This window comes from Populus alba, chromosome 19 (assembly GCF_005239225.2).
Source record: "Populus alba chromosome 19, ASM523922v2, whole genome shotgun sequence".
Lineage (NCBI taxonomy): Eukaryota > Viridiplantae > Streptophyta > Magnoliopsida > Malpighiales > Salicaceae > Populus > Populus alba.
The window spans coordinates 15,711,166-15,722,356 of NC_133302.1; the positions used below are offsets into that span (position 1 = coordinate 15,711,166).

General features: G+C 32.2%; 1 protein-coding gene across 7 annotated transcripts; it reads right to left on the bottom strand.

Annotated features, from left to right (window-relative positions):
* Positions 1 to 448: 448 nt before the first annotated feature.
* On the bottom strand, positions 449 to 8,385 carry LOC118036192 (uncharacterized). 7 transcript variants are annotated; one of them, XM_073406792.1, is made up of 10 exons: positions 8,146 to 8,385; positions 7,371 to 7,521; positions 7,102 to 7,194; positions 6,918 to 6,993; positions 6,213 to 6,419; positions 3,691 to 5,705; positions 2,988 to 3,068; positions 2,285 to 2,341; positions 1,614 to 1,686; positions 449 to 724 (listed from the first exon to the last, which is right to left on the bottom strand). In XM_073406792.1, the coding sequence occupies exons 6-9, from the start codon at positions 5,659 to 5,661 to the stop codon at positions 1,645 to 1,647; spliced, it is 2,151 nt and encodes a 716-aa protein (XP_073262893.1). In that variant the 5' UTR covers positions 5,662 to 5,705; positions 6,213 to 6,419; positions 6,918 to 6,993; positions 7,102 to 7,194; positions 7,371 to 7,521; positions 8,146 to 8,385; the 3' UTR covers positions 449 to 724; positions 1,614 to 1,644. The 7 variants fall into 7 exon arrangements, 3 of the variants coding, with proteins under 3 accessions (XP_073262893.1, XP_073262891.1, XP_073262892.1); XM_073406790.1 differs by lacking the exons at positions 6,213 to 6,419; positions 8,146 to 8,385 and having other exon boundaries at positions 7,371 to 7,842; XM_073406791.1 differs by lacking the exons at positions 6,213 to 6,419; positions 8,146 to 8,385 and having other exon boundaries at positions 6,918 to 7,014; positions 7,371 to 7,842.
* Positions 8,386 to 11,191: the final 2,806 nt, after the last annotated feature.

An 11,191-nucleotide genomic window follows, 5' to 3' on the forward strand; every position in this document is an offset into this window, starting at 1 on the left:
AACAAACTAAATTAAACAAAATCATTAAAAGAAAAAAACACAAAGAAAAAAGAAACCCTTAAAGGCATAAAAAATGAAAAGAAAAAACAAAAAAAAAAAAGACTACTCAGCGTTTCATTATTGACTACATAGTGAAACACTAAGCAATTTTAGTATATCTCTAATGTAAAGGATTTTTGAGAATTTTTGCGTGAGACATCGAGATGAATTATATATAAAAAGTAAAAATAGAAAAAAGAAGTACCTATCTAATTTTATAATAGTAAGGATTTTTATCTAGTTTTCAGAGGACACGTTTGCACATCTAATTATACAATGAATGACTAGATTTGACCACTAGAAAATATTTAACGTGCTTTTCTAATGGCGCAGGTGCCATCCACTCGCTGAGATATATAAAACACGATCCAATAATTTTTTTTTTTAAATAAAAAAATACTCATGATCTTTTAATTACACAACATATCCATGTAAATTTCATTATTGTAATTCATAGTAATATGATTCTAGAGCTAGAAATCCCTTAGCTTTCTTTATAAATTAATTAATTAATTAAGTGCATATATATATAGACGCACACAGAGTAGCATATACACAAAGCATTCTCCTCAAGTTGGGAAAAGGCAAATCTCCCTTTCTCTCAGTAGCTAACATGGCGGATTCCAGGCAGCCACTTCTCTCTCCAAGAGGGAACCAAAACGAAAGTGATGACCAACTCCTGTCACTTTCCAGATCAATCACAAACAATTCATTGCCGATAAAAATTGAAGTTAGCCATAAAACATAAAATAGAAGATTTCATTCATTTGTCTTTCCAATAAAAAATTTGATGTCGATCCTAAAAATATAATATTTTATTGATTTTGACCTTATAAAGAGAAATTAGACACTAATCTCTAAAAACAAAAGATTTTATTAATTTATGATTTTTTTTTTAAAAAAAACTAACATTTATCCCTAAAATAGGATATTTTGTTGGGACTTTGAACAAAAAAATATTTTATGTTAATAATTAAAACAAGAGATTTCATTAATTTATAGTTTTGAATAAAAAGCTTTGATGTTAATCATTAAAATAAGAGATTTTGTTAGTTTAGGTTTTTAAAACAGGTATTAGCCCTTATATAAATGATAAAAATTAAGCTTTTGGTCCTATTTTTTTAATATGTCTAAAATAGAGCCTAAGGGGCTGCCCACTAATACTCATTGGGCTCATGTGAGGTCAAGTAGACCTAGCTTGGGTCCTTTTAAATTCTAGAAAATTTAAATATTCATGCATTTTTAATACATTCACAACATAATGAAAATATGTTTTCATTCAAATTTGCCTTTATAATTCTAATAACTTTTTCGCTTCAACAAATAAATAATACACTCGCTTATGTTTTATTTAAATTTCTTAGAAAATATTTTTTTAATTAATAATTATTTTTTTAATTAATAAGATTGTTGTAATTTATCTGTAAATGTTTTCCTTCTATACTTTATATAAATAAATTGTATTTTTATGATATATTTTTTAATCAAATTATTTTATATAATTGATTCTGCACTGCTCCATTATACAATTTACTTGAGGAAAAGGATAGCGAGGAGGGAAATCGGTATGATACCTCACAGGGACTGGACACTAACATGCATGCATTATCTCTGAATTAACGCCAGGAGATGTTCTTCATCTTCCTCCTACCAAAAAATAAAAATAAAAAATTTCAGTGAAGCATCATTCAGTTGTTATCAGAAATTCAAGTAGTCACCGGTGAACAAAAACAAATATCTAATTAATTGTTTATTTCATAGTTTTTTTAAGGAGTATTTAAAAGTATGGCAGCGGTTGCTTTTCAAAGTTTTTTTTATTTAAAAATACATCAAATATATATTTTTAAAAAAATATTTTTGACATCAATACATCAAAATAAATTGAAAGCATAGCCAAATATTAATTTGAATTAAAAAATAACAAATATTAATTTTTTTAAAAAATACTTTTAAAAAAATAATAATAAACATAACTTTAATAACATACCCAAGGATTGTATTTGGTAGTTGATTTAGCTATGATATCATAGTGTAGAGTTTATTCGCTGATAGGCTTTTTGTTATTGATTGATTTTTAAAATAGTTTTTATTTAAAAATATATTAAAATAATTAATTTAATTTTTAAAATGTATTTCTAATATCAATACATTATAAATAATAAATTTATTATATCCTAAGATTTTTATCGTTACATTATGTAATCTATGTGAGGAGAAAAGAGCGAGAACTAGGAAATCGGCGTACCTCATCGGGACCAGATAGCGATGTGTCTGCAGTTTTAGCCAAATATCTGTATAAGGCCTGGCAATATTGAGATTCCGGTGAGACGTCATTTAATTTGTTTTTAAAAATTCAAGTAATGATCGGTTAACATAATGAAAATAAATATCTAATATTAATAATTTATTTCATAGTTTTTTGTTTGACACAAAGGCATCAGTATTGACCGGACTCATTAATAGTCCGAGGATCGTACATTGTAAGAAAACTTTGGTGGAGTGCCTATCCACTAAAAAATAAAAATAAAAAGTCTTCATTTAATTACATAATAACACATGGCACGTATATAAAAGTAATTAGAAGATCTTAATATGAGAATTTACATATATAAATAATTTAATGTATATATTTATAATTTTATCAATCAAACATATTTTGTATAGTGTTGTATTTTCAAATATTAATTTTGTGAGATACTTGTATGTATTTTAATTTTTTATAGACAATTTACTATAAGTTTATCAATGTATTTCAAACTTTTTTTTTTTTTTCAGGATCTCTCACTAATAATAAAAAAATAAAATCCAATTACTCTTAGGAAAAAAAATGTTGCCGCACTTGACAAATCATTCATGTATTTTTGTAAAATAGAGACTTGTGCTATATAAAAGTAAAGAGACTATTCTATTATACAATCTACTTGTGAAAAGGGAAATTGGAATCGTACCTCGACAGGTTTTGACATTGACATGTCTACAATACCTTTTGCGTATTTCTCTACGGCCAACTGATATTTTCGACTCTCATCCTTTTTATGAAAGAATTGCAAAATTCAATAAGTCATCAATTAATAAAAGCAAATATCTGATATTAATCATTTATTCCCTAGTTTTCTTACACACAAAGACATCAATATTGACCACACTTATTAATGATTTGAGAGTAATATATAGTAATGGATTGAGCTATGATATCATAAGATAAAACTCTGATATGGTGCCTATTCAATAATAAAAAAAAAAATTTGAGATTCTTCCTATCTATTTATTTTTTTGTTTTAAAAATATTTTTTAAATAAATTAATTTTTTTTGACGTGTTGATATAATAAATAAATTTAAAAATAATATTATTCTAATATATTTTTAAATAAAAAATATTTTAAAAATAACTGTTATGAATGCAATCGCTATGATATGTGATTTTTTGTTTTTTGTTTTTTTCAATTAAAAACAGACTATTCATGTCAGAAATAGAGAATTGATATGAATTTTGTTTCTGACAACAACTCGAGGTTTGTGAAGGAGGGAGAACAACCTTTTAAAAATCATCCAACCATTTCAAGTTAAAAGCATTTCACTGATAAAATGAAGAACAAGGAATGGAGTCCACATCCAGCAATGTACTTGAGAGAGATTTTTGGAATACTTACCGATTGAAAAAACTCCAATACACTGACTTCGTCACCGTCAAATCGCGTGAATTCATATTGTTCGCTCAAACCAAGATGTAGCATGAGAAGGAAGACATGGGTGAGTAACTCTCCACCTCTTTTCAGTTGCTGAGTATGTTCTTTCCATGGACAATGAGCTGCTGCATAAGCAAGCATTTCTATCCAAACTTCATTTATAATCTCCCTTCGCTTCTTGGATTCCAATGACTGCAATTGCCTGGCGAGCTTTTCCCCACCGATCACCACTGACTTTGCTATTTTCCAGAGACTTTGAAACGTTATATCATCAAGAGACAATTCGGAACGTAAAATTCCATCAACAACACCCTTCTTCGCCTGATCGCCTCTTGTTTTGTTCGGAATTAGACGCTGCAAGTCTTGCAAAGTATCTAGATATCCCTCGTCACCGATTCCCATAGAGAGCATATTTGGTCTCATCACCAACAGATACATCATGTATTCAGATAAACATCTGCTTGTTTCATATTCTTCTTTGGGGACATTACTTGCAGCTTTATCACTAAGATAACAAATCTCTGTTGCGAGATGCCATACAAGAATGCTCCGACTGAATTCTACTTCAGTTGTGCACCACATGTAGTTCTGTAACAGTCCCTTTCTTTCTAGCACACCATCTCCCCTCTGATCTGTTATTTTACCTCTGCGATTCTTATCAATTAAACAAAAATCTTCCTTCATATCCTCAGCTTTCTTTTGAAGATGTCTGAAAATAAAATGTTGTAGATCAACACTCATATCTACCCTATGCACAAAAATCTGCCTCATCTTTTCATTGATTCCCAGTGATTTCAAACATCCAAGTGGCGTGTTTTCAATGGAAGAGCTTATCAGGTTATACTGTGCAATGGATCTTGACCACCTCTTGCTCTTAGTTAGCTTCCTTATCGGAGAATAAAGAGCACTACTCAGGGCGTTCCCTCCTTCATCAGACAACCAGATCATTGTCCAGTCAGAGAAAACAAGGCATATAAAAGCATAAAACTCGAGAAAAACAGCGGCTGCAAACAATAAATATGTGATTGTAGTGTCGATAGTTGAGTAGGCATGCTTGTCAATCAGGATTTGGAAGGAAATAAGCGCAGTAAATGTGAGCAGAAAACTAATAGAGCGAAGAATGATTCCGGCACGGGAGTAAATCAGGGGTGCTTTAGTGTAAAGCATGTCATATATTAATCCAAGCTCAATCTCTACCACCTTGAAGGCGTTTTCTGCTGTATTTTTGGAAATCAGCACCTGGCTTTTTATTAGTGCAGGAATGCCAGGGACAAGATCCTGCATCATAAACATGGATATACCCAAAAAAGTATAAGCTTGAAGAAGATATTTTCCCTCGAGAGCTTGATCACGTTCTTTTGTTAATGCCTTTAATGGATAGAAAGGCCGAAATTTTGAGAGAGTAGACTTTTTCAAGCCCTCAGAGCTTGAAGAATTGAGCACCCAAGTCCTCTCTGCGTACTTTATAATGCCAACAATGAACATTGGGATTGCTATGAATGTGAGGATACCGCTACCCCAAGACCTTGAGAAGACATAAAAAGCCACTCCGACTTGGACTACAAGACCAAGTAAATGCCTTAACCACAACTCGTTGTCTTCAATTGAGTATGCAGTGATTGTGTCTGGGCCACCAAGGTGCAGGAGTAGAAAAGGTGCCCAAAATGCCTGGATGGAATTGTTTGTTTTTTTTGAACCGTCACCTGATGAATCTCCTTGGCTCCTGGCTAGATTACCCAATGCAACAGTTGCTACCATGTCTGCTGATAGATATGCAGACCAAACGAGAATCCTGATCCAGCTTCTGGCAATGGTCTTTCGCTTAGAACCAAATATGATGAGGATGGTTTGTAGTGAGAGACTAAGCAAAACCATTCCTCGAATCTCCCCTTCGTTCCACAAATTTATGACTTCTTCAGGCAAATTTTTAAGCATTGTATCTTTTCCTCAACAGTGGAAACTAGCTCTCTCGATGAACCCTAGAAGAAATTGTTTTGTAAGATGAAAAGTAAATATGGATATCTCTGAAAAAATCTCTTAAAAAGGACAGTGAAAAGACTCTTATGAGAGAAGAATTCTGAAGTAGATTTTGGATAAGGTATCATAAAATAGGAGTTGCTGCAAATTGTTGTTGCAGCATGCAAAGAAAAGGTATGGGATGCATTACAAATTAATATATGGAAGTGAATTCTGGGATATATCTCCTTTAACTCAAAGCTTGCTTGACCAGCTTTTACAAACCATAGTTACATGTACAAGTAAGAATTTGGTACTTGGCCTGGGTACAAAGCAATGAAGAGATGCTAAATAGTAATAAAGAGAATCTGTCAAGCAAAAGACTTTAAATTAGCTGCCTTTTCTCCTTTTCTTTCCCTGATAGACAAGAGACATAGCTTTTTGGACACTTAAAGAAGGAATTCTGAATATCAATATGATGTTTGAGCACTGAAATCCCCGGCCCAAGGGTTGAATACGAGACTACGTACCATTTACTGCTAATGAGTTTCTGCCTTGCATCAGTGGAATTTTGCATCTTAACCTAATCAACGATAGTCATCCTCTCAATGAATAAAACAATGAGTTTATCTTTTCATTCTCAAGAGATTCTAGCTAGATAGGCAAAGGCTCTGCTGCTTTGCACATTTTCAGCGGGCTAGTGAAGATCTTCTTATGAGAAATTAATTGTAAAGCTCCTGCAATAAGCTTTTGCAAATCATCATATGTGACTAAAAATCTTAAAATTAGGTTGCTTTGATACAGAGCAAGCAAGAGATGCTAAATGTTAAAGAGATATTCCAGCTTGCAAGGAATAAAAGATTTAAATTAGTTTTATTTTTATTTTCTCGGTGGACAGAGTTTGGTTTCCTTTTCTTGAACACTTAAAGGGGCATTGGGGCTGGGCACAAAACAAAGAAGAGATGCTAAAAAAATAAAGAACCAAGATTGCGAGGATTAAGAAACGTTAAATTAATTGCATTTTCTTTTCTTCATACACAGAGTTCGCATTCTGTCTTGGAGAAGGAACACTGAACATCAATGCAGTGATGAGTCGTATCTCTTGACTTCGTTTCTGAGAATTTGATGTTTGAGCACTGAACTCCCGAAAGGTTTGAATCTGTAGCTCACATTTACCCTTGGATTGGTGTGTTATCATTTATCAATACTGCAACCTCAAAACAGAGAAAATGTACCTGATACATGGGCAATGGAATCTCAATTCGACTACTGGCAATTCAAACCAGAAAACTAATGCAGGATATGAAGCCCCTGATATATGGACAATGGAATCTGGTTCAATCATCAATAGTATTTCGTAAAAACATTTTCAAAACTATTCAACTCAAAAGGCACATTGAGAATTTTGCAAGAACCCACCTGGTGAGGTGTAAGACTCCATCAATACTGGCTTGTATAACTCGGAATCCTTTGCCTGTACCATGTTTGAAGGCAACTCAAGAAAAGATGTTCCTGATTAAAATTCCGCATCGGAAAGATTTCAAGAAGAGCTTCATGTCATGTCATGGAAACTTAATTGCATGAATACGATGAAGCACGCTTTGAAATTGAAACAAGAATACTAGTTATGTATTTATCTACTATATATCTATCCAGATGTCTAGCAGATCGGAGACAAGGCAGCTTACCTTGTCCAGTTGAATAAACGGATTGACATGTGAAACGTCAGAGGAGGCTGGCTTTTCTTACGTTAATGGATTGTCATATTAAGCTCTGCTTCTTGGCACCTCTCCTGTCTAGAGCCTCCATCTTGGACCTGATACTTTTTCCAGGAAAAACCTGTGCGTGAGAGGAGAGCTGCTTGAGATGCAGCCATTCTAAAGTAAGGTAAAAAAAAAAAAAAAGTGTTTGAAAACATTGAGCAGGTCTGCGCGTAGCATTAATGCTCTGGGCATCCGGAAAATTAGAAATTATTTTTTTTCAATATTTCAATATATATTATCAAAAATAAATTTTAAAAATAAAAAACTATTATTTCAACACATTAAAAAGAATATTTTAAAAAATAATTGCAAAGAAATAGAGTTAATTATTTTATAAACTACATGTTATTATTGTTCTAATTATTTTTTAGGTTGAATAAAGCTTCTAACAAATTAGATTTTTATAGAAAATAAAAGGTTCTTTTAGATATATAAAAAATACAAATAGATATTAATTTTTATTTTAATCATAAAGTTAATAAAATTTTCATAATATTTTAATAAATACAACCAATCTGAATGTATGCATTTAAATTTTAAATAATTGTATAGAACCATATAAGTTTTCAAGATTATTTTTAGGGAAAAATCCCTTCTCTTCCCCTCATCTTTCGTGCTCAATCACCCTGAGAAAAAAAAAAAAAAAGCACAACCACCACAATTCTGAAGCCTCGGCACTACGACCAGCGTTAAAACCCACCAAAAATAGTGGCGATAAGAGGTGTATATGGAGGAAGATAGTGAACAACCGCTGCCATTACCCACATCAGATCACCGTCATGAAGTCTACTTCCCTCAATGATCGATTAAATGTGATTTGGTCTCATCAAATTTGGGTTTCTTTTGATTTATGGGAGGTTCTTGAAATGGGTTTGTGGTGGATAAGTGGATTTGAAGGAATATGGAGAGGGAGAGAGAGTATTTAAAATTTGTTTTAGGATTTCAAGTTTGAAGATTTAAGTCAAAAGTTTTAAAAACACTATCATCATGGTCAACATTTGGGTTTTTTTTTTTTAATATATTTTATATTAAAAAAATATGGTGTGGCCCACTATGGGCGGACCATCACTCTAGTGTTATTAAAAAAAATCCTAATGAAAAGGCAGAAAAAATGGGATTGGTAAGTAATACCACTCCTAGACCTCCTAATATAAGACCTAATCCTAGAAAGGCTAAAAGAAAATCATGTATTGGTCCAGGTAAATTCATTGTACGTAAAATAAAAGATAAAAAAATCGAATTCTTTTTTTTTTTTCATGACTTTATTGACCCGACCAGGAAAAACTTATTTAGAATGGGTTCCTAATTGAATTAAATCCTAAAAGGTTTAAATTACTATAGTACCGCTATCGGACTAATCTCATTCTTTCTCGAAAAAATAAAAATTGACACTTTAATTTTTATTTCTATTTCGAAATAGAAATAATTATGGATAGAATTATGACTATATTAATAGATTTTCAATCCAAATTAAGCTGCGCTGCAATTCTTACCAATCAATCAAATCCAATCGCTAGTTGGGATTTGTAGCTTTTGTAGTTATTGACCAAACAAAATGAAAAAAAAAAATTTCAGACTTTTAGATCAAACCTAGATCTTTGTTTAATGATTAAAAATGACTCTTCAATCAATCTTTAATCAAAGGGGGTTTGCCCATTTTGATTAAAGATTGAGGTGAATTCAAAATTGTTCGAATTGTATAATCGTCAATTACTGACATTGGTAAACGACCTAAAGCAATTTGGTTATAATTCAATTCGTGACGATTATAGGTAGAAAGTTCATATTCTTTAGTCATTGATAAACAATTAGTTGGACAATACTCAACACAGTTGCCACAAAATATACAGATTCCGAAATCAATACTGTAATTAAGCAATCGTTTCTTTCGAATATTAGTTTCCAATTCCCAATCAACAACAGGTAAATATATAGGACATACACGAACACATACTTCACAAGCAATGCATTTATCAAATTCAAAATGGATTCGACCGCGGAAACGCTCCGATGTGATTAATTTTTCATAAGGATATTGAATAGTTACAGGTAAACGATTTACGTGGGATAAGGTAGTCATGAAACTTTGACCAATGTACCTTGCAGCCCGTATGGTTTGTTGACCATAATTCATGAACCCAGTTACCATAGGGAACATATCGTGAATCTCTATGAATAATTTTATAGTTGTTTCTTTATCTTGTTTGAGACAAACTATAAATATAGAAAAGAATTACTAATATCTATACAAACAAGAACCGTATGCATAATCTGAAATCTGAACGAGTCGCACATACATCCTAGTACATGTCCCTCGGCGCTGAGGGCATCTCCCGAGAGCGGGGGATTTGGTGACATTTCTGATTGGCTGTCTTGTGTTTCTAATAAGTTGTTTAATAGTTGGCATGTTGAATCGTATGCATAATGGGCTGGTTTAGATCGATCCTAACCGGATGATTATGAATTCTTTCTATATTCATATTCTATTTTAATATTTATTAAATATTAAAATTAATAAAATTCAAATTAATAGAATATGAAACCTCGGTAAGAAACTAAAATCTCAAATCGCGATTTGTGTGAAATTCCTGCTATTTTTTATGCAACTGCTACAAGATCAACAATTCCATGAACTTGGGCTTCTGCTGCTAACATAAAAACATCCCTTTCCATGTCTTCAGATACAACCCATAAGGGTTTGCCTGTTCTTTGTGCATAAACCCTTGTGAGGATTTCGCGCAGTTTCAGTAGTTCTTCCGCTTCCAGGACAAATTCTCCTATTTGTGCTTCATAAAAAGCAGCAAAAGGTTGATGGATCATTACCCTGATGATATAAGATAATAAAGGGTTACTTTATCTCGCATAAGAAGGTCACGAGAAGAGATAAAGAATAAAAAAAAAAGATAGAATTGAACAACCGTACAGGCATTGCTTGCGCATTGCATACGGCTCTACAAGAGAATTCACTTTTACCGAAGAAAAATAGAGAGTCTACAAAGCCTAGGTCGGTAAATGATACAATGACCACCCTTTCCTTGGGAGGAATTAAGAAAAACAAAATACTATGGTGGCTCCGTTGCTTTATTTCATCGGTGATTTAGCAATCCCAAAGTTTCTTTTCTTTTTTTTTTTAAAAAAAAGAAATATAATCTTTTTTTTTGTCCTATTTCATAATTCATAATAATATAAATAGCATTAAGAACCTTCTGGTGTGAAAACAAAAAAAAAGTTTGCGACACTGAAATAGGCTCCTGATAAAATCGGAACTACCCCTAATATCTCATACTACTCTTTCAATACATAATCTAATGTTAAAACGAAATAAAAAAATTTCTTATATTGAATTCGAAATGCCATGCTATTATTACTTAATATTCATATTTCATATGGCGAAGGCATAGTTTTCTTTTTTCTTTCAAATAAAATAAAAACTCATTGGCGTCAAGCGTGAGGGAATGCTAGACGTTTGGTAATTTTTCCTCCGACCAGGATAAAAGATCCCATTGAAGCGTAATGTGAGTACCTCTACAGGATAGACCTCAACAGAAAACTGAAGAGTAAGGGCAGCAAGTGATTGAGTTCAGTAGTTCCTCATATAAAATTATTGACTCTAGAGATATAGTAATATGAAGAAGACAAAATTGTTTCAAGCACCGACAGAACCAGAAGCGCCCCTTGTTTCAAAGAGAGGAGGACGGGTTATTCACATTTCATTTGATGGTCAGAGGCGAATTGAAAGCTAAGCA

Excerpts from the sequence above, each read along its gene's own strand:
- LOC118036192 (XM_073406792.1), bottom strand. The coding sequence starts at position 5,661 with ATGCTTAAAAATTTGCCTGAAGAAGTCATAAATTTGTGGAACGAAGGG. Across the intron at positions 3,069-3,690 it reads TATTGGAGTTTTTTCAATCG|GATGAGAGTCGAAAATATCA; the intron begins GTAAGTATTCCA and ends TTTCATAAAAAG. Across the intron at positions 2,342-2,987 it reads CAATGTCAAAACCTGTCGAG|GCCTTATACAGATATTTGGC; the intron begins GTACGATTCCAA and ends CAATATTGCCAG.